Consider the following 27,502-nt stretch of genomic DNA (forward strand, 5'->3'; position numbering starts at 1 on the left):
TTTATAAATATCTTTGATCATGTGTGAGAGTAAATGAACATACAGATTGCAATAGTTGAAAGTTAATAATGATAGAATATTAAAAATCATACTTTCATTGTATATGCATTGGTCACCGGGGAGTTAGGTCTGTCGGTCGAGTTACTTAACCTCATACGACCTCTGAACCACTCGGTAATACTTGCATCAAAACCAGATCCCTGTGGCAACTTTTCACATTATCAGGAGTACAAGCACAATGATCACATCAACAAGTTCCTCCTTACCTGTTCCTGTGAACACCGTGCCTTGTTCTCCTGTCATGGGAACCATACCTGTCGAAATAAAGTGTGAATCTCACATTTCAACAACTGCATCTGATGTAAACAGTGACTTACTGTGCACACCACAGCCTGGAGTCCAGCGTGCGATGCCTGTGGTGGAAGCGGTAGCCTGTCGCAGGAAGGCAGTGCGGAAGACAAGAAGGTTTGGCGGTCGTCAGTCTGAGTCTCCTTACGCGAGGAGAAGGTTGGTCTACGAGGCGGAGAGGGAGGAGTAACAGAGCTTTATATTTATATGACCCGAGACTTATCTCTCAATAAATAGATATCATCATGTCTTGTTTACTTATCGGTTTCCTGTAATCTTCGTTAATTTTTGTCATACAAAGTAATATATGAAATATAACTACAATTGATTTCTTTTATATATTTTAGTAATTACATGAGCGATGTCTGTGGAAGACCAGTAAGTTGAGATGAAAAATAACAAATTCTTTCAGATATTTTCGTAGTTATATGTGTGATGTCAGTGAAAGACTAGAAAGTTTGAGAGCCGTCTGAGGATTTTTGCAGGATAATACTGAAAGAACCTTATATTTGCTCGAATTCTGTTAGGGTTGCAGTGGTAAACATAAAAGCATATATATAGAAAGCATTAAAGCATATATATATATATATATATATATATATATATATATATATATATATATATATATATATATATATATATATATATATATATATATAATCCTTTGGGAAGAACATGTCTTCGTCGCTCTTAGAAGTAAGTTTACGGTTTACCATTCCTGACGCAAAGATCTTGTTAGCGTTAGTCATGTGCTGGTGAGGGCATATAGTACAGTGTGAGGAGCGTCTAATTTCCCTATACAAAGGAAAAACTATTAGGCATATTTATTTCATGTGGAATCGATGGATGGTTAGTTTTTATTGGGAATATATAATAGCAGACGCATCTGAGAAATTAATTTCATCAAATAAATAATTTGTGCCATGACAATAATGATAATGGTAATAATAACAATATCAATAATAGTGTTGATAACAATAATACGATAATATTGACCACAAAAATGAGAATAATAGTAATGATAATAATAATAATAATTATTATTATTATTATAATAATAATAGTTATAATAATAACAATAATAATGATAATGATAATAAGATTGATAACAACAATAATAATAAATGTAACAAAATAATAAAAAAAATGTAACAAAATAATAAAAAATGTTACAAAATAATAAAAATGTAACAAAATAACAAAAAAATGTAACAAAATAATAAAAAATGAAACAAAATAATAAAAAATGTAACAAAATAATATTGACGGTAAGGATGACTCCTATTACAACAACAACTAGATAATAATAATAATAATAGTAATAATAATAATAATGATGATGATAAATATTTGATTATCATTTCTAAGTACAAAACCATATTAATATATATGTAAGGAAAAGTCATAAAAGATTCATATGAGCTTCATTTACATCAAGTGTGTGATAAAATAAATAAGAATAGGAATTACAATAGCTGAAAACATTAAAAAACGCAATACCTCCACTGTATATGCATTGTTCACCGGTTAGGTCAGCCGGGCCACTCCAGAGAAAAGGCCCAGGCGAAGCTAGACTTCCCAAATCTAAGTGAACTGAACTGACTTAGGTCAGTCAGTCGAGTCGCTTGACCTCATACGACCTCAGAGTCACTCGGCAATACTTCCATGAAAACCAGGTCCTTGTGGCAACTTTTCACATTATCAGGAGTACAAGCACAATGATCACATCAACAAGTTCCTCGTCACCTGTTCCTGTGAACACCGTGCCTTGTTCACCTGCCATGGGAACTGTACCTGTTGTAATAAAGCGTGAATCTCACATTTCAACAACTGCATCTGATGTAAACAGTGATTTACTGTGCACACCACAGCCTGGAGTCCAGCGTGCGATGCCTGTGGTGGAAGCGGTAGCCTGTCGCAGGAAGGCAGTGCGGAAGACCAGAAAGTTTGGTAGGAACCGTCTGATAATTCTTGTAGCATGAGACTAAAAGAATCTTATGTTTGATTGACTTCTATTAGGACTGTTGTGATAAAAACTAATAACTCGCTGACATCAAAACATATTTCAAAATCCTAAAGGAAGACGAATATTTAGTCGCTCTTAGAAGAAAGCTTACGGTTTACCAGTCTTGCTAGATCTAGTGGGAGGGGGGGGGGGTATATTAGTTTGAGGAGTAGAATTATCCTTTACAAAGGCCAAGCTCAGATTTATTCTGAAATTGATGGATGGTTAATTTTCATTTGGATCAAATAATGACAGAGAAATGATCTGAGACATTAATTTCAAAGTAATAACATTATTGATTGCATAATGAAGATTGCAATAGTCATAAGGATAATCATGATAATAAAAATGAGGAAAATAATTATAATAATATAAATAATCATAATTATGATATCGAGAATAATAGTAATAACTAAAGTAATAATAATAATGACAATGATAAAAATAACAATAATATTAGTAATAACAAAAATGGTAACACATATAACAAAAAGGATAATATATGAAACAATAATGATAAAATTTATAATAATAATAATAATAAACAATAAATAATAATAATAATAATAAACAATAAATAATAATAATAATAATAAACAATAAATAATAATAAGAAAAAGCATGATAATAATTATGATATTTACAGTACTCATAATTATGATACCCGTACTACTATTACTACTAATGAGAATGATAACAAAAATAATGTTTATCTTGATGATGAATATTTGATTCTCATTAATACAATCAATATAGAAAACCACAAGTACAAAATCATTTAGATCAAAATTTATAAAGTAAAAATCAACAACATAAATTCTTTAGACAATTGATATGAGCTTCCTTTATAAATATCTCTGATCATGTATGAAAGAGTAAAACATACAGATTGCAATAGCTGGAAGTTAATAAAGATAGAACAATAAAAACCACAATACCTTCATTGTATATGCATTAGTCACCGGGGAGTTAGGTCTGTCGGTCGAGTCGCTTGACCTCATACGACCTCGAAGTCACTCGGCAATACCTACATGAAAACCAGGTCCTTGTGGCAAATTTTCACATTATCAGGAGTAGAAGCACAATGATCATGTCAACAAATTCCCCGTTTCCTTTTCCTGTGAACACCGTGCCTTGTTCACCTGCCATGGGAACCATACCTGTTGTAGTAAAGTGTGAATCTCACATTTCAACAACTGCATCTGATGTGAACAGTGACTTACTGTGCACACCACAGCCTGGAGTCCAGTGTGCGATGCCTGTGGTGGAAGCGGTAGCCTGTCGCAGGAAGGCAGTGCGGAAGACAAGAAGGTTTGGCGGTCGTCAGTCTGAGTCTTCTTACGCGAGGAGAAGGTTGGTCTACGAGGCGGAGAGGGACGAGTGACAGAGCTTTATACTTATATGACACGAGACTTATCTCTCAATGTACAATTAATGGATATCATCATCTCTTGTTTACTTATCAGTAAATTAACTAAAATTAATTTCTCTCAAATATTTTGGAAGACCAGAAAATATAGGAGCCGTCTCATAATTCTTGTAGAATGGAAAATAAAGAATCTTATGGTTGCTCGACTTCAGATTTCTGTAATCTTTCATTATTTTTTTGTTATACATAGTAATGTTATATGAAAAGTTGATATCTTTTAGATATTTTAGTAATTACATGAGCGATGTTTGTGGAAGACCAGTAAGTTTAGGAGCCGCCTGAGAGTTCTTGCAGGGTAAGACTAAAAGAACTTCTTTTAGGGCTACCATGGTAAAAACTGCGGACATCAAAGTATATTTCAAAATCCTATGAAAAGACGAATTCTTAGCCGCTCTTCTCCACCATTCCTGACAGAAGGATTTTGTTAGCATAAGTCATAAGCTAGAAGGGGACATATATTATAATGCGAGAGTCGAATTTCCCTTATTAGGTCTGTTTATATTATGTATTTTTTTATTTGGAACAAAAGATGACAGACAAGTGATCTGAGATTTGTTTCATCAAATAAATAAAAATTGATTTTAATAAGCATTGGAATAACAATAAAAATAGTAATCATAATGAAGATAATAAAAATAACACTGATAATAATAACAATAATAATAATGACAATAATAATAATAATAATAGCAAAATGCGTTAATAATAATGATAATAACAAAAGTATTAATAATAATATTGAAGATGATAATAATGGTTATACAATACAATAATAATAATAGTAATAATGACAATAATAAAAAATAATAGTATTAGCAAGAACAAAAAATGGTAAAATATATAACAAAAATGGTAAAATGTATAACAAAAATGGTAAAATATATAACAAAAATGGTAAAATGTATAACAAAAATAATAAAACTTATAACAAAAAACGGTAATACATGTAACAAAAATTATAATATATGTAACAGTAATGATAAAACTTATAACAACAATAGTAATAATAAAAAGAAAAAGCATGATAATAATTATAATATTTATGGTAATCATAATGATGATACTCGTACTGATATTACTACTAACGAGAATGTCAACAAAAGTAATGTTTATCTTGATCAATATTTGATTCTCATTAATGCAATCAATATAGAAAACCGCAAGCATAAAATCATATAGATAAAAATTTGTAAAGTGAAAAACAAAAATTCTTTAGACAATTGATATGAACTTCATTTATAAACATCTCTGATCATGTGTGAAAGAGTAAACGAACCTACAAATTCCAATAGGTAAAAGATAATTAAAGTAGAATATCATAAACCAAAATACCTTCATTGTGTATGCATTGGTCACCTGGGAGTTAGGTCTGTCGGTCGAGTCGCTTGACCTCGTACGACCTCTGAACCACTCGGTAGCACTTGCATTAAAACCAAGTCATTGTGGCAACTTTTCACATTATCAGGAGTACAAGCACAATGATCACATCAAAGAGTTCCTCGTTTCCTGTTCCTATGAACAACGTGCCTTGTTCATCTGCCATGGGAACCATACCTGTTGTACTAAAGTGTGAATCTCACATTTCAACAACTGCATCTGATGTAAACAGTGAGTTACTGTGCACACCACAGCCTGGAGTCCAGCGTGCGATACCTGTGGTGGAAGCGGTAGCCTGTCGCAGGAAGGCAGTGCGGAAGACAAGAAGGTTTGGCGGTCGTCAGTCTGAGTCTCCTTACGCGAGGAGAAGGTTGGTCTACGAGGCGGAGAGGGAGGAGTGACAGAGCTTTATATTTATATGACACGAGACTTATCTCTCAAAATACATTAAATATATATATAAAAACACATGTCTATTTATCAGCTTCCTGGATTTTTTTTGCTTAATTTCTATTATACATAGTAATTCTATAGGATGAAAAATATTTTGGTAATTACATGTGCGATGTCTGTGGAATACCAGAAAGTTTAGGAGTCCCTTCTGAAAATTCCAACACAAGTATCATGTTATTTGTAATTTGGTGTGGGTGTATATTACAATATGAGGAGAATCGAATTTCCCTTTGCGAAGGATAAAGAATTAGACATAATTGTATTATGTGAAATTGATGGATCGTTTGTTTTTATTTGGAACAGATCCTGAGAGGAAACATTATCTGTGATATTAATTTCACCAAATATTTAATAATAATTCAATTAACAATGACTGCAATGATAATGATAATAATAATGACATTAACAATGATGGTAACAATAGTTATTATAACAATAATAATGATAATAATAACTATAATAACAATAAGAATAATAACAATATTGATAATAAAGCAACGATAATGATAACAAAAATATTCTCAATATTAACAATGATAATAACGATAATGATGATGATGATTATGATTATGATTATGATTATGATTATGATTATGATTATGATTATGATTATGATTATGATTATGATTATGATTATGATTATGATTATGATTATGATTATGATTATGATTATGATTATGATTATGATTATGATTATGATTATGATTATGATGATGATGATGATGATGATGATGATGATGATGATAATAAAAATAACACTAATAATAAAATTGATAACAGCAACAGCAATAATAGTAACAATAATAATAAAAAGAACAATAAATAGTAATGAAAGAAAATGATAACAAAAATAATGATAACGAAATTCATCATATTGACGGTAAAAAATTATGATACGACTACTATTACTATTAATGATAATAACAATAACAGAAATGATGAATATCATTATAATAAATGTTTGATTTTCAATCTCAATCAGGATAGAAAACCGCAAATACAAAATCATGTAAATATGATGTAAGGAAGAATCCTAAGAAAATTTAAATAAACTCCATTTTTAAACATCATTGATTATATGTGTGAAAGATTAATTAAACATAAAACTTCCAACAGATGAATGATGATACAATATTAAAAACTGCAATATTTTCATCATATATGTTTTGTTCACCGGGTAGTTAGGTCAGTCGGTTGAGTCGCTTGACCTTATACGACATAACAGCCACTCGGCAATACTTACATGAAAACCAGGTCCCTGTGGCAACTTTTCACATTATCAGGAGTACAAGCACAATGATCACATCAACAAGTTCCTCGTTACCTGTTCCTGTGAACACCGTGCCTTGTTCACCTGTCATGGGAACCATACCTGTCGTATAAGAGTGTGAATCTCACATTTCAACAACTGCATCTGATGTAAACAGTGACTTACTGTGCACACCACAGCCTGGAGTCCAGCGTGCGATGCCTGTGGTGGAAGCGGTAGCCTGTCGCAGGAAGGCAGTGCGGAAGACAAGAAGGTTTGGCGGTCGTCAGTCTGAGTCTCCTTACGCGAGGAGAAGGTTGGTCTACGAGGCGGAGAGGGAGGAGTAACAGAGCTTTATATTTATATGACCCGAGACTTTTCTCTCAATAAACAATAAATGGATATCATCATCTCTTGTTTACTTAAACGTTTCCTGTAATCTTCGTTAAATATTCGTTATACATAGTAATATATGAAAGATAACTACAATTAATTTCTTTTAGATGTCTTAGTAATTACATGAGATATGTCTGTGGAAGACCAGTAAGTTTAGGAGCCGTCTGAGAGTTCTTGCAGGGTTCTTGCTGACATCAAAGTATATTTCAAAATCCTATGAAAAGACGAATTCTTAGCCGCTATAATAATAATGATAATAAGAAAAGTAATGATAATAATATCGAAGATAATAATAATAATAATAATAAAATAGATAACGATAAGAACAGTAAATATAATTAAATGATAATGATTAAAAATAACATTGATGGTTATGAAAATTATCGTACTATTATTAGTACTAATTATAACAGTAACAATGATAATGATGATCATGATATTGAATCTTAATATTTAATTCTAAATAACACATATAAATATATGTTTATGAAAAAATCATAAAAAAAATCATATGATCCGTTGATCATGTGTGTGAAAGAGTAAATGAATATGCAAATTGCAACAGCTAATTCTTAATAAACATGGAATATTAAAAACCACAAAACCATTGTACATGCACTGTTCAACGGGGAGTTAGTTCATACGATCGAATCGCTTGACCTCATTCGAACTCTGAGCCACTCGGCATTACTAACATGAAAACCAGGTCCATGTGGCAACTTTTCTCATTATCAGAAGCACAATGATCACATCAAGTTCCTCGTTACCTGCTCCTGTGAACACCGTGCCTTGTTCACTTGTCATGGGAACCATACCTGTTGTACTAAAGTGTGAATCTCACATTCCAACAACTGCATCTGATGTAAACAGTGACTTACTGTGCACACCACAGCCTGCGGTCCAGCGTGCGATGCCTGTGGTGGAAGCGGTAGCCTGTCGCAGGAAGGCAGTGCGGAAGACAAGAAGGTTTGGCGGTCGTCAGTCTGAGTCTCCTTACGCGAGGAGAAGGTTGGTCTACGAGGCGGAGAGGGAGGAGTAACAGAGCTTTATATTTATATGACACGAGACTTATCTCTCAATTTACAATAAATGGATATTATCATCTCTTGTTTACTTATCGCACAGAAATACAAATTCTTGGTCGAATTTCCCTTTACAAAGAGCAAACTATCAAGCATATTCACATTATGTGAAATTGATAGATCGTTGATTTTTAATTTCATCGAATAAGGACAGGCAAATTATATGAGACGTCGGGTCCATTAAATAAAAATTAATAAATCCAATAATTATGGTTGCAACAATAATAATAGTTACAATAATAATACAGATAATAATAATGATAATCTATACAATAATAATACTAATAATAAAGATAATTATAATAAAAAAAAATAATAACACTATTGATGATGATAACAATAACGATAAATAAAATATTAATGATAAGAAAGATTATAATGATGACAATAATAAAAGTAATAATAATAAAAAAGGGAAAGATAATAATAAATAATTAAAGATAATAATAAATAATTAAAGATAATAATAAATAATTAAAGATAATAATAAATAATTAAAGATAATAATAATAATATAAATTAATGATAATAATATTAGTAATAACAAGAATAGTAACAATGATAACAATGATAATCCGAAAAACAATAATGATAATAATAATAATAACAATTTTAGTCAAAATATTAATAGTAACAATTTTACTCAAAATATTAATAATAACAATTTTAGTCAAAATATTAATAATAACAATAATAACAATAGTACCAAAGTAACAATAATATTAATAATAACCATTGTTGATCATGTATGAAATATTAACGTAACATAAAAATTGCAACGGTTGGATGCTAATAAAGAAAATATTAAAAGCGCAATACTTTCATTGTACATACATTGTTCACCGGTTAGGTCAGCCGGGCCACTCCAGAGAAAAGGCCCTGACGAAGTTAGACTTCCCAAATCTAAGTGAACTGAACTGACTTAGGTCAGTCAGTCGAGTCGCTTGACCTCATACGACATCTGACCCACTCGGCAATACTTACATGAAAACCAGGTCCTTCTGGCAACTTTTTACATTATCAGGAGTACAAGCACAATGATCACCTCAACAAGTTCCTTGTCATCTGTTCTTGTGAATACCGTGCCTTGTTCACCTGTCATGGGAACTGTACCTGTTGTGGTAAGGTGTGAATCCCACATTTCAACAACTGCATCTGATGTAAATAGTGATTTACTGTGCACACCACAGCCTGGAGTCCAGCGTGCGATTCCTGTGGTGGAAGCGGTAGCCCGTCGCAGGAAGGCAGTGCGGAAGACAAGAAGGTTTGGCGGTCGTCAGTCTGAGTCTCCTTACGCGAGGAGAAGGTTGGTCTACGAGGCGGAGAGGGAGGAGTAACAGAGCTTTATATTTATATGACCCGAGACTTCTCTCTCAATATGTAATAAATGGATATTGTCATCTATTGTTTACTTATCAATTTACTGTATTATTTGCTTATTTTTTATTATACATAATAATCTTATGAGATGAAAAATAAATTCTTTTAGATATTTTCGTAGTTATATGTGCGATGTCTGTGGAAGACTACAAAGTCTGAGAGCCGTCTGAGGATTTTTGCATGATACTACTGAAAGAATCTTATATTTGCTCCGATTTCTGTTAGGGCTGCAGTGGTAAACACATCAAAGCATATATATATAAAATCCTTTAGGAAGACCATGTTTTCGTCGCTCTTAGAAGATAGTTTACGGTTTACCATTCCTGACACAAAGATCTTGTTAGCGTTAGTCATGTGCTGGTGAGGGCATATGTTACAGTGTGAGGAGCGTCTAATTTCCCTATACAAAGGAAAAACCAATAGGCATATTTATATTATGTGGAATTGATGGTTAATTAGAATTTTATTGGGAATATATAATAGCAGACACATCTGAGATATTAATTTCATCAAAAAAATAATTTGTGCAATAACAATAATGATAATGGTAATAATATTAACAATAACAATAATACTGATGTAAGATTAAGATTGATAACAATAATAATAAATGTAACAAAATAATACTGATGGTAATGACAATGACTCCTATTACAACAACAACTACTACTACTAATAATAATAAATATTTGATTCTCAATATGTGCAAAATCATATTGATATATGAGTAAGAAAAAAAAAAAGAGATTCATATGAGCTTAATTTACATCATGTGATAAAATAACTAATAATAGGAATTACAATAGCTGAAAACATTAAAAACCGCAATACCTCCACTGTATATGCATTGTTCACCGGTTAGTTAGGTCAGCCGGGCCACTCCAGAGAAAAGGCCCAGGTGAAGCGAGACTTCCCAAAACTAAGTGAACTCACCTGACTTAGTCGAGTCGCTTGACCTCATACGACCTCAGAGTCACTCGGCAATACTTCCATGAAAACCAGGTCCATGTGGAAACTTTTCACATTATCAGGGGTACAAGCACAATGATCACATCAACAAGTTCCTCGTTACCTGTTCCTGTGAACACCGTGCCCTGTTCACCTGTCATGGGAACCATACCTGTCGTAATAGAGTGTGAATCCAACATTTCAACAACTGCATCTGATGTAAACAGTGACTTACTGTGCACACCACAGCCTGGAGTCCAGCGTGCGATGCCTGTGGTGGAAGCGGTAGCCTGTCGCAGGAAGGCAGTGCGGAAGACAAGAAGGTTTGGCGGTCGTCAGTCTGAGTCTCCTTACGCGAGGAGAAGGTTGGTCTACGAGGCGGAGAGGGAGGAGTAACAAAGCTTTATATCTATATGACCCGAGACTTATCTCTCAATAAACAATAAATGGATATTATCATCTCTTGTTTAACTACAATTGATTTCTCTCATATATTTTGGTAATTACATATGCGACGTCTGTGGAAGACGAGAAAGTTTATGAGCCATCGGAGAATTCTTGCAGGAAAAGACTAAAAGACGCATATTTCCATTTGCCTGCCACATATAGTGGCAGGCAAATTACCTGAGACATTACTTTCATTAAATAGATAATGATAATTGCCATAGGATTGATAATTGCAATAATGATAATAATAACAACAGTTAAAATAAAAACAATGATGATAACAATAATGACAGTGTTAACAACAAGAATATATTGATTATGACAATAATTATGATAATAACAATAACTATAATAATAATAATAATAACTATAATGATAGAAAAAATGATAATAATCATTATGATAATCATAACAATAACAATCGTAATTATCATAATAACTATGACAACCCTAACTAACGATCACAAGAACAACCACAACAATAAAAATCACGATGTTGATCAAAAGTAATCAATATAATAATAAACTTCAGAACAAAATATTATTATAATAATCATAATCAGAACAATAATTATAATCATAGTCATCCATTATCTTCATGAACATATTCATATGCACCATAAACATATTCATAATCATCATAAACACATTCATAATCCTCATACATATTCATAATCATCATAAACATATTCATAATCCTCATAAACATATTCATAATCCTCATACATATTCATAATCATCATAAACAGATTCATAATCATCATAAACAGATTCATAATCATTATGAACATATTCATTATAATCATCATAAACATATTCATTACAATAGGATTTTGAAATATACTTTGATGTCCGCAAGTCATTAGATTTTACCATAGTAGCCCTAAAAGAGGTTCTTTTAGTCTTACCATGCAAGAACTCTCAGACGGCTTCTAAACTTACTGGTCTTCCACAGACATCGCTCATGTAATTACTAAAATATCTAAAAGAAATCAATTGCAGTTATTTTTCATATATTACTATGTATAACAAAAATTAACGAAAGATTACAGGAAACTTATAAGTAAACAAGAGATGATGATATCTATTTATTGTGAGATAAGTCTCGGGTCATATAAATATAAAGCTCTGTTACTCCTCCCTCTCCGCCTCGTAGACCAACCTTCTCCTCGCGTAAGGAGACTCAGACTGACGACCGCCAAACCTTCTTGTCTTCCGCACTGCCTTCCTGCGACAGGCTACCGCTTCCACCACAGGCATCGCACACTGGACTCCAGGCTGTGGTGTGCACAGTAAGTCACTGTTTACATCAGAAGCAGTTGTTGAAATGTGGGATTCACACTCTACTACGACAGGTATGGTTCCCATGACAGGTGAACAAGGCACGGTGTTCACAGGAACGGGTAATGAGGAACTTGTTGATGTGATCATTGTGCTGGTACTCCTGATAATGTGAAAAGTTGCCACAAGGACCTGGTTTTCATGTAAGTATTGCCGAGTGACTTGATTTTGATGCAAGTACTACCGAGTGGTTCAAAGGTCGTATGAGGTCAAGCGACTCGACCGACAGACCTAACTCCCCGGTGACCAATGTATATACAATGAAGGCATTGTGTTTTTTAATATTCTACCTTAATTAACTTTCACCTATTGCAATCTGTAAGTGCATTTACTCTCACACATGATCAAAGATGTTTTTAAATGAAGCTCATATTTTTTGTCTAAAGAATTTTTGTTTTTCACTTTACAAATGTTTATCTATATGATTGTGTTTGCGGTTTTCTATACTGATTGTATTAATGAGAATCAAATATTCATCATCAAGATAAACATTATTATTGTTATCATTCTCATTAGTAGTAATAGTAGTACGAGCATCATCATTATTATGATTGCCATAAATATCATGATTATTATTATTATGCTTTTAATATTTATTATTGTTGTTATAAATTTGATTATTATTATTATATATAATATCACTTTGTTATATGTATTGCCGTGTTTGTTATATATTTTATCATTTTTTTTATACATTTTATCATTTTTGTTAATTATTATTATTTTTTTATTATTTCTCTCATTATTATTTTTATTATTATTACTATCATTATTATTGTTATTATTATTACTATTTTTAGTGTTATTATTATTACTATTTTTATTGTTATTATTATTACTATTATTATTATTATTATTATTATTGTTATTATTATTGTTATTATTATTACTATCATTATTACTATTATTATTACTATCATTATTACTATTATTATTACTATCATTATTACTATTATTATTACTATAATTATTATTGTTATTATTATCACTATTGTTATTTTTATTATTGTTACTAATGTTTTTATTATGATTCTTGATGTTAGTATCATTATTTTCGATATTATTGTTATCCTTATCATTATTATCATTCTTATTGTTACCATTATTACTATTATTGTTATTATACTTATGGCTACTATTGCAATTATAATTGATATTGCATTCATCATTTTTATTTCAATCATTAATATTATCATTTAATAAAATTAATGTCTCAGATCATTTGTCTTCATTATTTGTTCCAAATAAAAAATAACCATCTCTCAATTTCAGAAAAAAATAAATGTTTGAGTTGTCCTTTCTAAAGAATATTTCTAAGGATGATATACGACCCTTACCAGCTTACACCTTTTACTAGTAAGAACTTTGCCAATGGTAATTGTAAACTGTAAGTTTTCTTCTAAGACCGACAAAATAATCATCCTAACAGAAGTCGAGCAAACATAAGATTTTTAAGTCTCATGCTACAAGAATTATCAGACAGCTCAAACTTTCTGGTCTTCCACAGACATCGCATATGTTGGATTACCAAAATATTTGAGAGAAATTAATTTTAGTTATTTTGCTGATAAGTAAACAAAAGATTATGATATTCATTATTGTATTTTGAGAGATAAGTCTCGGGTCATATAAATATAAAGCTCTGTTACTCCTCCCTCTCCGCCTCGTAGACCAACCTTCTCCTCGCGTAAGGAGACTCAGACTGACGACCGCCAAACCTTCTTGTCTTCCGCACTGCCTTCCTGCGACAGGCTACCGCTTCCACCACAGGCATCGCACGCTGGACTCCAGGCTGTGGTGTGCACAGTAAGTCACTGTTTACATCAGATGCAGTTGTTGAAATGTGAGATTCACACTTTACTACAACAGGTATGGTTCCCATGGCAGGTGAACAAGGCACGGTGTTCACAGGAACAGGTGACGAGGAACTTGTTGATGTGATCATTGTGCTTGTACTCCTGATAATGTGAAAAGTTGCCACAAGGACCTGGTTTTCATGGAAGTATTGCCGAGTGACTCTCAGGTATGAGGTCAAGCGACTCGACTGACTGATCTAAGTCAGGTGAGTTCACTTAGATTTGGGAAGTCTAGCTTTGCCTAAGGCTTTTCTCTGGAGTGGCCCGGCTGACCTAACCGGTGAACAATGCATATACAGTGGAGGTATTGCGGTTTTTAATGTTTTCAGCTATTGTAATTCCTATTCTTATTTATTTTATCACACACATGATGTAAAGGAAGCTCATATGAATCTTTTATGACTTTTTCTTACATATATATTAATATGATTTTCACTTAGTAATGATAATCAAATATTTATCATCATTATTATTATTATTATTAGTTGTTGTTGTTGTTGTTGTAATAGGAGTCATCCTTACCGTCAATATTATTTTGTTACATTTTTTTATTATTTTGTTACATTTTTTATTATTTTGTTACATTTTTTATTTTGTTACATTTTTTATTATTTTGTTACATTTTTTATTATTTTGTTACATTTTTTATTATTTTGTTACATTTTTTATTATTTTGTTACATTTTTTATTATTTTGTTACATTTTTTTATTATTTTGTTACATTTTTTATTTTGTTACACTTTTTATTATTTTACATTTTTGTTGTCAATATTATCGTTATTATTGTTATCAACACTATTATTGATATTGTTATTATTACCATTATCATTATAGTCATTGCATAAATTATCTATTTGATGAAATTAATTTCTCAGATGCGTCTGCTATTATGTATTCCCAATAAAAACTAACCATCCATCGATTCCACCTATTGGTTTTTCCTTTGTAAAGGGAAGTTAGTCGCTCCTCACACTGTACTATATGCCCTCACCAGCATATGGCTGACGCTAACAAGACCTTTGTGTCAGGAATGGTAAACCGTAAATTTGCTTCTAAGAGCGATGAAGACATGTTCTTCCCAAAGGATTATATATATATATATATATATATATATATATATATATATATATATATATATATATATATATAATGTGTGTGTGTGTGTGCTTCAATGCTTTCTATATATATGCTTTTATGTTTACCACTGCAACCCTAGCAGAATTCGAGCAAATATAAGGTTCTTTCAGTATTATCCTGCAAAAATCCTCAGACGGCCCTCAAGCTTTCTAGTCTTTCACTGACATCACACATATAACTACGAAAATATCTGAAAGAATTTGTTATTTTTCATCTCAACTTACTGGTCTTCCACAGACATCGCTCATGTAATTACTAAAATATCTCTAAAAGAAATCAATTGTAGTTATTTTTCATATATTACTTTGTATGACAAAAATTAACGAAGATTACAGGAAACCGATAAGTAAACAGGACATGATGATATCTATTTATTGAGAGATAAGTCTCGGGTCATATAAATATAAAGCTCTGTTACTCCTCCCTCTCCGCCTCGTAGACCAACCTTCTCCTCGCGTAAGGAGACTCAGACTGACGACCGCCAAACCTTCTTGTCTTCCGCACTGCCTTCCTGCGACAGGCTACCGCTTCCACCACAGGCATCGCACGCTGGACTCCAGGCTGTGGTGTGCACAGTAAGTCACTGTTTACATCAGATGCAGTTGTTGAAATGTGGGATTCACACTTTACTACGACAGGTATGTTTCCCATGACAGGAGAACAAGGCACGGTGTTCACAGTAACAGGTAACGAGGAACTTGTTGATGTGATCATTGTACTTGTACTCCTGATAATGTGAAAAGTTGCCACAGGGATCTGGTTTTGATGCAAGTATTACCGAGTGGTTCAGAGGTCGTATGAGGTCAAGTGACTCGACCGACAGACCTAACTCCCCGGTGACCAATGCATATACAATGAAAGTATGATTTTTAATATTCTATCATTATTAACTTTCAACTATTGCAATCTGTATGTTCATTTACTCCCACACATGATCAAAGATATTTATAAATGAAGCACATATCAATTACCTAAAGATTTTTTGTTGTTTTTCACTTTACAGATGTTTATATGATTTTATGCTTGCGGTTTTCTATATTGATTGTATTATTGAGAATCAAATATTCGTCATCAAGATAAACATTATTATTGTTATAATTCTCTTTAGTAGTAATAGTAGTACGAGCATCATTATGAATACCATAAATATTATTATGATTATTATTATTATGTTTTTAATTTTTATTATTATTGTTGTTGTTATAAGCTTGATTATTATCGTTACATATAATATTTTGTTACATGTATTACCGTTTTTGTTATATATTTTTTAATTTTTTTAATATATATTTTATCATTTTTGTTATTATTATTATTACTATTGTTATTATTATAATTATTATTAGTTATTATTATGATACGTGTTATTGCTATCATTATTCTCGATATTATCATTATCGTTATTATTATCATTATTATAATTTTTATTGTTAGCATTATTATTATTATTATTATACTTATGGCTATTATTGCAATCATAATTAATATTGCATTCATTATTATTGCTATCATTAATATTATAATTTATTGAAATTAATGTCTCAGATCATTTGACTGTCATTATTTGTTCCAAATAAAAATTAACCAACCATCAATTTCACAAAAATAAATGTCTGAGCTTGTCCTTTGTAAGGGATAATTCTAATGATAATATACGCCCCTTACCAGCTTACAAAGTAAGAACTTTGTTAATGGTAATTGTAAACTGTAAGCTTTCTTCTAAACACTGACAAAATGATTTTCCTGTAGGATTTTGAAATATGCTTTGATGTCAGCGAGTCATTAGTTTTATCAAAACAGTCCTAACAGAAGACGAGCAAACATAAGATTCTTTTAGTCTTGTCCTGCAAGAATTTTCAGACGGCTCCTGAACTTTCTGGTCTTCCAAAGACATCACATATGTTTGATTACCAAAATATTTGAGATAAATTAATTTTAGTTATTTTACTGATAAGTAAACAAAATATAATGATATTCATTATTATATTTTGAGAGATAAGTCTCGGGTCATATAAATATAAAGCTCTGTCACTCCTCCCTCTCCGCCTCGTAGACCAACCTTCTCCTCGCGTAAGGAGACTCAGACTGACGACCGCCAAACCTTCTTGTCTTCCGCACTGCCTTCCTGCGACAGGCTACCGCTTCCACCACAGGCATCGCACGCTGGACTCCAGGCTGTGGTGTGCACAGTAAGTCACGGTTTACATCAGATGCAGTTGTTGAAATGTGGGATTCACACCTTACCACAACAGGTATGGTTCCCATGGCAGGTGAACAAGGCACGGTGTTCACAGGAACAGGTAACGAGGAACTTGTTGATGTGATCATTGTGCTTGTACTCCTGATAATGTGAAAAGTTGCCAGAAGGACCTGGTTTTCACGTTAGTAATGCCGAGTGGCTCTGAGGTCATATAAGGTCAAGCGACTTGACCGACTGACCTAACTACCCGGTGAACAAAGCATATATGATGAAAATATTGCAGTTTTCAATGTTCTATCAACATTCATCTGTTGCAAGTTGTATGTTTAATTACTCTTTCACAAATATAATCAATGTTTAAAAATGGAGTTCATTTAAATTTTCTAAGGATTTTTTTCCTTACGTCATATTTACAGGATTTTGTATTCGCGCTTTCCTATCCTGATTGAGTTATTGAAAATCAAACATTTATTATAATGATCTTCATCATTTCTGTTATCGTTGTTATTGTCATTATTAGTAATAGTAGTAGTATCATCATTTTTTACCATCAATATGATGATTTTCGTTATCATAATTATTTTTGTTATCATTTTCTTTCATTACTGTTTATTGTTTTTTTTATTATTATCACTATTATTGCTGTAGCTGTTATCAATTTCATAAACAGTGTTATTTTTATTGTTCTTGTCATTATCATTATTATTATCATTATCATTATCGTTATTATCACTATTATTATCATAGTTAATATTATTGAGATTTTTGTTGTTATCATTATCGCTGTTTTATTATCAATATTGTTGTTATGATTCTTATTGTTATAGATATTATTATCATTATTATTGTTATAATAACTACTGTTACCATCATTGTTATTGTAATTATCATTATTGTAATTGTAATTAGCTTACACCTTATACTAGTAAGAACTTTGCTAACGTTAATTGTAAACTGTAAGTTTTCTTCTAAGACCGACAAAATAAACTTCCTGTAGGGTTTTGAAATATACTTTGATGTCAGCGAGTCATTGTTTTTTTTTTATTATTATTATTAAAAGTCCTAACAGCAAAGTCGAGCAAACATCAGATTCGGCTCAAACTTTCTGGTCTTCAAGAGACATCGCATATGTTTGATTACCAAAATATTTGAGAGAAATTAATTTTTGTTATTTTACTGATAAGTAAACAAAAGATTATGATATTCATTATTGTATTTTTAGAGATAGATAAGTCTCGGGTCATATAAATATAAAGCTCTGTTACTCCTCCCTCTCCGCCTCGTAGACCAACCTTCTCCTCGCGTAAGGAGACTCAGACTGACGACCGCCAAACCTTCTTGTCTTCCGCACTGCCTTCCTGCGACAGGCTACCGCTTCCACCACAGGCATCGCACGCTGGACTCCAGGCTGTGGTGTGCACAGTAAGTCACTGTTTACATCAGATGCAGTTGTTGAAATGTGAGATTCACACTTTACTACAACAGGTATGGTTCCCATGGCAGGTGAACAAGGCACGGTGTTCACAGGAACAGGTAACGAGGAACTTGTTGATGTGATCATTGTGCTTGTACTCCTGATAATGTGAAAAGTTGCCAGAAGGACCTGGTTTTCATGTTAGTAATGCCGAGTGGCTCTGAGGTCGTATGAGGTCAAGTGACTCGACCAACTGACCCAACTACCCTGTGAACAGTGAATCAATTAGTAATATTCAGCTCTTGCACTTGGTATATTTATTTACTCTTCCACCCACATCATAAACGATTTTTTTAAAATGACTTTTCAGATGTTTCAATTAATTGTTTTTCTTATAACTATAATTATAACGGCCACTATAATTATTGTTAATAGTATTATTAGTAATAGTAGTAATGGTGGCTGTATCATTATTATAAATATTGACATTAATATTAGCATTATTGTTATGATTATTAATATTATCATTATTGTTATGATTATTAATATTATCATTATTGTTATGATTATTAATATTATCATTATTGTTATGATTATTAATATTATCATTATTGTTATGATTATTAATATTATAATTATTGTTATGATTATTAATATTATAATTATTGTTATAATTATTACTATTATAATTTTTTACTATTATTAATGATAATATAATTACTATTATTATCATTATTAGTGTTATTAGTAGTGGTAGTAGTAGTAGTATTGTTGTTGCTACTATTAATATTATCATTATGTTTCTTTTTTTCATTATTATTGTCATTATAATTATCATTAATGTTATTATAAGTATCGTTATCATTATTATCACCATTATTCTTTTTATTATTATTATTATTATTATTATTATTATTATTATTATTATTATTATTATTATTATTATTTTCTTATTATTATTATTATTATTTTCTTATTATCATATTCACTACATTATTATTGTCGATATTATTATTATTGTTATTATTATCATTATCATTATTACAGTTATTATCATAGTAATTACAATAATTATTATTATTATTATTATTATTATTATTGAAAACATCATTTTATTACAATTATTATCAATATCATTATTTTTTATTAGTATTATTAATATCGTTATTATTTGTACTAATAGTATCAATATTATTATTTTTTATTAATATTATCAATGTTGATATTAATATTATCAATATTGATATTATTATTATCATTATTTTAATTACTATTATAATTGTTATTGCTATTATCATTATTACTATTATAATTGTTATTGCTATTATCATTATTACTATTATTATTATCATTAATATTATTGTCATTATTACTATTATTATTATTATTGTATTGTATAACCATTATTATCATCTTCAATATTATTATTAATACTTTTGTTATTATCATTATTATTATCGCATTTTGCTATTATTATTATTGTCATTATTATTGGTTTTATTATTATTGTCGTTATTATTATCAGTGTTACTTTTATTATTATTATCTTCATTATGATTACTGTTTTTATTGTTATTGCAATCCTTATTAAAATCATTTTTTATTTATTTGATGAAATAAATCTCAGATCACTTGTTTGTCATCTTTTGTTCCAAATAAAAAAATACATAATATAAACAGACCGAATAAGAGAAATTCGACTCTCGCATTATAATATATGCCCCCTTCTAGCTTATGACTTATGCTAACAAAATCCTTCTGTCAGGAATGGTGAAGAAGAGCGGCTAAGAATTCGTCTTTTCATAGGATTTTGAAATATACTTTGATGTCCGCAAGTCATTAGATTTTACCATAGTAGCCCTAAAAGAAGTTCTTTTAGTCTTATCCTGCAAGAACGCTCAGACGGCTCCTAAACTTAATGGTCTTCCACAGACATTGCTTATGTAATTACGAAAATATCTAAAAGAAATCAATTGCAGTTATTTTTCATATAAGGTTACTATGTATAACAAAAACCCTTAACGAAGATTGCTGGAAATTTATAAGTAAACAAGAGATGATGATATCTGTTTATTGAGAGATGTCTCGGGTCATATAAATATAAAGCTCTGTCACTCCTCCCTCTCCGCCTCGTAGACCAACCTTCTCCTCGCGTAAGGAGACTCAGACTGACGACCGCCAAACCTTCTTGTCTTCCGCACTGCCTTCCTGCGACAGGCTACCGCTTCCACCACAGGCATCGCACGCTGGACTCCAGGCTGTGGTGTGCACAGGAAATCACTGTTTACATCAGATGCAGTTCTTGAAATGTGAGATTCACACTCTACTACGACAGGTATGTTTCCCATGGCAGGTGAACAAGGCACGGTGTTCACAGGAACAGGTAATGAGGAACTCGTTGATGTGATCATTGTGCTTGTACTCCTGATAATGTGAGAAGTTGCCAGAAGGACCTGGTTTTGATACAAGTATTGCCGAGTGGTTCACAGGTCGTACGAGGTCAAGCGACTCGACCGACTGACCTAACTACCCGGTGAACAAAGCATATATGATGAAAATATTGCAGTTTTTAATATTCTATCAACATTCATCTGTTGCAAGTTGTATGTTTAATTACTCTTTCACACATATAATCAGTGATGTTTTTAAATGGAGATCATTTCAATTTTCTAAGGATTTTTTTTCCTTGCATCATATTTACATGATTTTGTATTCGCGGTTTTCTATCCTAATTGAGTTATTGAAAATCAAAAATTTATTATAATGATCTTCATCTTTTCTGTTATCGTTGTTATTGTCATTATTACTAATAGTAGTAGTATCATCATTTTTTACCATCAATATGATGATTTTCGTTATCATGATTATTTTTGTTATCATTTTCTTTCATTACTGTTTATTGTTGTTTTTTTATTATTATTATCACTATTATTGCTGTAGCTGTTATCAATTTCATAAACAGTGTTATTTTTATTGTTCTTGTCATTATCATTATTATTATCATTATCATTATCGTTATTATCACTATTATTATCATAGTTAATATTATTGAGATTTTTGTTATCATTATCGCTGTTTTATTATCAATATTGTTGTTATGATTCTTATTGTTATAGATATTATCATTATTATTGTTATAATAACTACTGTTACCATCATTGTTATTGTAATAATCATTATTGTAATTGTAATAATCATTATTGTAATTGTAATAATCATTATTGTAATTGTAATAATCATTATTGTAATTGTAATTAGCTTACACCTTATACTAGTAAGAACTTTGCTAACGGTAATTGTAAACTGTAAGTTTTCTTCTAAGACCGACAAAATAAACTTCCTGTAGGGTTTTGAAATATACTTTGATGTCAGCGAGTCATTGTTTTTTTTATCAAAACAGTCCTAACAGCAAAGTCGAGCAAACATAAGATTCTTTTAGTCTCATGCTACAAGAATTATCAGACGGCTCAAACTTTCTGGTCTTCAAGAGACATCGCATATGTTTGATTACCAAAATATTTGAGAGAAATTAATTTTTGTTATTTTACTGATAAGTAAACAAAAGATTGTGATATTCATTGTTGTATTTTGAGAGATAAGTCTCGGGTCATATAAATATAAAGCTCTGTTACTCCTCCCTCTCCGCCTCGTAGACCAACCTCCTCCTCGCGTAAGGAGACTCAGACTGACGACCGCCAAACCTTCTTGTCTTCCGCACTGCCTTCCTGCGACAGGCTACCGCTTCCACCACAGGCATCGCACGCTGGACTCCAGGCTGTGGTGTGCACAATTAATCACTGTTTACATCAGATGCAGTTGTTGAAATGTGAGATTCACACTTAACTACAACAGGTATGGTTCCCATCGCTGGTGAACAAGGCACGGTGTTCACAGGAACAGGTAATGAGGAACTTGTTGACGTGATCATTGTGCTTGTACTCCTGATAATGTGAAAAGTTGTCACAAGGACCTGGTTTTCATGTAGGTATTGCCGAGTGACTTCGAGGTCGTATGAGGTCAAGCGACACAACCGACAGACCTAACTCCCCGGTAACTAATGCATATACAATGAAGGCATTGTGGTTTTTGATGTTCTAGATTTATTATTTTTCAGCTATTGTAATCTGTAAGTTTGTTTACTCGTTCACACATGATCAGATATGTTTATAAATGAAGCTCATATCAGTTGTCTAAAGAATTCTTGTTGTTGATTTTCACTTTATAAATTTTTATCTATATAATATTGTACTTGCGGTTTTCTATATTGATTGTATTAATGAGAATCAAATATTCATTATCAAGATAAACATTATTTTTGTTATTCTCATTAGTAGTAATAGTAGTACTGGTATCATTATGATTATCATAAATATTACAATTATTATCATACTTTTTCTTTTTATTATTATTATTGTTATAAGTTTTATCATTATTGTTACATACATTATCGTTTTTGTTATATATTTTATCATTTTTGTTATATATTTTATCATTTTTGTTATATATTTTATTTTTGTTATGTATTTTATCATTTCTGTTATATATTTTATTTTTGTTATGTATTTAATTTTTTTTGTTATATATATCATTTTTGTTATTACTAATACTATTGTTATTTTTATCATTGTCATTATTAATATTATTATTACTCTTGTTATTCCTATTACTCTCGATATTATAATTATCATTATTTTTATTATTGTTATTTTTCTCAATTTTATTATTATCTTTATTATTAACCTTATGACTATTATTGCAATCTTCATTGTGTAATCATAAATGTTGTTACTTAATTAAATTAATGTCTTAGATCATTTGTCTGTCATTATTTGTTCCAACTAAAAATTATCCATCCATCAATTTCACACAGAAAAAAATTATTTCTAAGTTTGTCCTTTGTAAAGGGTAATATACGGCCCCTTACCAGCTTACAACTTATACTAGTAAGAAATTTGTTAACGGCAATTGTAAACTGTAAGCTTTCTTCTAAGACCAACAAAATAATTTTCCTGTAGGATTTTGAAATATGCTTTGATGTCAGCGAGTCATTAGTTTTCATCAAAACAGTCCTAACAGAAGTCGAACAAACATAAGATTCTCTTAGTCTCATGCTATAAGAATTATCAGACGGCTCAAACTTTCTGGTCTTCCAAAGACATCGCATATGTTTGATTACCAAAATATTTGAGAGAAATTAATTTTAGTTATTTTACTGATAAGTAAACAAAAGATTGTGATATTCATTATTGTATTTTGAGAGATAAGTCTCGGGTCATATAAATATAAAGCTCTGTTACTCCTCCCTCTCCGCCTCGTAGACCAACCTTCTCCTCGCGTAAGGAGACTCAGACTGACGACCGCCAAACCTTCTTGTCTTCCGCACTGCCTTCCTGCGACAGGCTACCGCTTCCACCACAGGCATCGCACACTGGACTCCAGGCTGTGGTGTGCACAGTAAGTCACTGTTTACATCAGATGCAGTTGTTGAAATGTGAGATTCACACTTTACTACAGTAGGCATTGTTCCCATGACAGGTGAACAAGGTACGGTGTTCACAGGAACAGGTGACGAGGAACTTGTTGATGTGATCATTGTGCTTGTACTCCTGATAATGTGAAAAGTTGCCACAAGGACCTGGTTTTGATGCAAGTATTACCGAGTGGTTCAGAGGTCGTACGAGGTCAAGCGATACGATCGTATGGGCTAACTCTCCGTTGAACAATGCATGTACAATGGTTTTGTGGTTTATAATATTCTATCTTTATAAAGAATTACCTGTTGCAATTTACATATTTATTTGCTCGTTCACACACATGATCAACGGATCATATAATTTTTTTAATGTTTTTTTTTTTCATAAACATATATTTATATGTTATTTAGAATTAAATATTTTAATTTAATATCATGATCATTATTATTGTTATTGTTATAATTAGTACTAATAATAGTACGATAATTTTCATTACCATCAATGTTATTTTTTAATCATTATCATTTAGTTATATTTGCTGTTATTGTTATCAGTTTTATTATTGTTATTATTATTATCATCTTCAATATTATTATCAATACTTTTGTTATTATCATTATTATTATCGCATTTTGCTGTTATTATTATTGTCATTATTATTGTTTTTTACTATCATTGTTATTGTCATTATTATTGCTTTTTTACTATCATTATCATTATTATTGGTTTTATTATTATTATTGTCGCTATTATTATCACTGTTACTTTTATTATTATTATCTTCATTATGATTACTATTTTCATTTTTCCTGTAATCGTTATTAAAATCATTTTTTATTTATTTGATGAAATAAATCTCAGATCACTTGTCTGTCATCTTTTGTTCCAAATAAAAGATACATAATATAAACAGACCTAATAAGGGAAATTCGACTCTCGCTTTATAATATATGCCCCCTTCTAGCTTATGACTTATGCTAACAAAATCCTTCTGTCAGGAATGGTGAAGAAGACGCGCTAAGAATTCGTTTTTTCATAGGATTTTGAAATATACTTTGATGTCCGCAAGTCATTAGATTTTACCATAGTATCCCAAAAAGAAGTTCTTTTAGTCTTATCCTGCAAGAACGCTCAGACGGCTCCTAAACTTACTGGTCTTCCACAGACATCACTCATGTAATTACTAAAATATCTAAAAGAAATCAAATGTATTATTTTTCATATAAGGTTATTATGTATAACAAAAATTAACGAAAGATTACAGGAAACTGATAAGTAAACAAGAGATGATGATATCTATTTATTGTTTATTGAGAGATAAGGCTCGGGTCATATAAATATAAAGCTCTGTTACTCCTCCCTCTCCGCCTCGTAGACCAACCTTCTCCTCGCGTAAGGAGACTCAGACTGACGACCGCCAAACCTTCTTGTCTTCCGCGCTGCCTTCCTGCGACAGGCTACCGCTTCCACCACAGGCATCGCACGCTGGACTCCAGGCTGTGGTGTGCACAGTAAGTCACTGTTTACATCAGATGCAGTTGTTGGAATGTGGGATTCACGCTTTACCACAACAAGTATGGTTCCCATGGCAGGTGAACAAGGCACAGTGTTCACAGGAACAGATAACGAGGAATTTGTTGATGTGATCATTGTGCTTGTACTTCTGATAATGTGAAAAGTTGCCACAAGGACCTGGTTTTCATGTAGGTATTGCCGAGTGACTTCGAGGTCGTATGAGGTCAAGCGACACGACCGACACGACTAATGCATATACAATGAAGGTATTGTGGTTTTTAATGTTCTATCTTTATTAACTTCCATCTATTGCAATCTGTATGTTTTACTCTTTCACACATGATCAGAGATATTTATAAAGGAAGCTCATATCAATTGTCTAAAGATTTTTTGTTGTTGATTTTCACTTTACAAATCTTTATCTATATGATTTTGTACTTGAGGTTTTCTATATTGATTGTATTAATGATAATCAAATATTCATCATCAAGATAAACACTATTTTTGTTACCATTCTCATTAGCAGTAATAGCAGTACGAGTATCATCATCATGATTATCATAAATATTATAATTATTATCATGCCTTTTCCTTTTATTATTATTATTGTTGTCGTAAGATTTATCATTACTGTTACATATATTAACATTTTTGTTACATATATTAACATTTTTGTTACATGTATTACCGTTTTTGTTATATATATGTATATATGTATATATATATATATATATATATATATATATATATATATATATATATATATATATATATATTACCGGTTTTGTTATATATTTTACCATTTTTGTTATATGTTTTACCATTTTTGTTATATATTTGAGCATTTTTTGTTATTACTAATGCTATCATTTTTATTATTGTCATTATCATTATTATTATTATTACTCTTGCCATTAGTATGATTCTTGTTATTACTATCATTATTCTCGATATTATTATTATCATTATTGTTATTATCATTATTGTTATTATCATTATTGTTATTATCATTATTATTATTATTATTATTATTATTATTATTATTATTATATTTATGACTATTATTGCAATCTTCATTATGCAATCATTAATGTTATTACTTAATTAAATAAATGTCGGAGATAATGTATCTGTCATTGCTTGTTCCAAATAGAAATCAACAATCCATCAATTTCAGAAAAAATAAATAAATATCTGAGTTTGTCCTTTGTAACGGATAATTATACTCTCCTTAAACTGTAATATACCCCCCCACCACCACCACCAGCTTACAACTTGTACTAGTAGGATCTTTATGGCAAGCATGGTAAGCCACAAGCTTTCTTTTAAGAAGTAACTAAATAATAGTCTTCCTGTAGGATTTTGAAATATGCTTTGATGTCGGCGAGTCATTAGTTTTTATCAAATCAGTCCTAACAGAAGTCGAGCAAACATAAGATTCTTTTAGTCTT

The 27,502-nt window shown here is 31.1% G+C and overlaps 1 protein-coding gene across 1 annotated transcript in view; it reads left to right on the top strand.

The window, feature by feature from the left end:
• Positions 1–9,889, top strand: part of LOC138863911 (uncharacterized) — a 26,241-nt gene extending 16,352 nt beyond the window's left edge. Inside the window, exons 3-12 of the mRNA XM_070129413.1 lie at positions 226–507; positions 696–726; positions 1,956–2,293; positions 3,425–3,664; positions 5,248–5,529; positions 6,896–6,989; positions 7,062–7,177; positions 7,993–8,265; positions 9,364–9,645; positions 9,841–9,889. Of these exons, the coding sequence (XP_069985514.1) occupies positions 226–507; positions 696–726; positions 1,956–2,293; positions 3,425–3,664; positions 5,248–5,529; positions 6,896–6,989; positions 7,062–7,177; positions 7,993–8,265; positions 9,364–9,645; positions 9,841–9,889 (1,987 nt within the window). The remainder of the gene's footprint in view (positions 1–225; positions 508–695; positions 727–1,955; positions 2,294–3,424; positions 3,665–5,247; positions 5,530–6,895; positions 6,990–7,061; positions 7,178–7,992; positions 8,266–9,363; positions 9,646–9,840) is intronic.
• Positions 9,890–27,502: the final 17,613 nt, after the last annotated feature.

This window comes from Penaeus vannamei, chromosome 14 (assembly GCF_042767895.1).
Source record: "Penaeus vannamei isolate JL-2024 chromosome 14, ASM4276789v1, whole genome shotgun sequence".
Taxonomy (NCBI): Eukaryota; Metazoa; Arthropoda; class Malacostraca; order Decapoda; family Penaeidae; genus Penaeus; species Penaeus vannamei.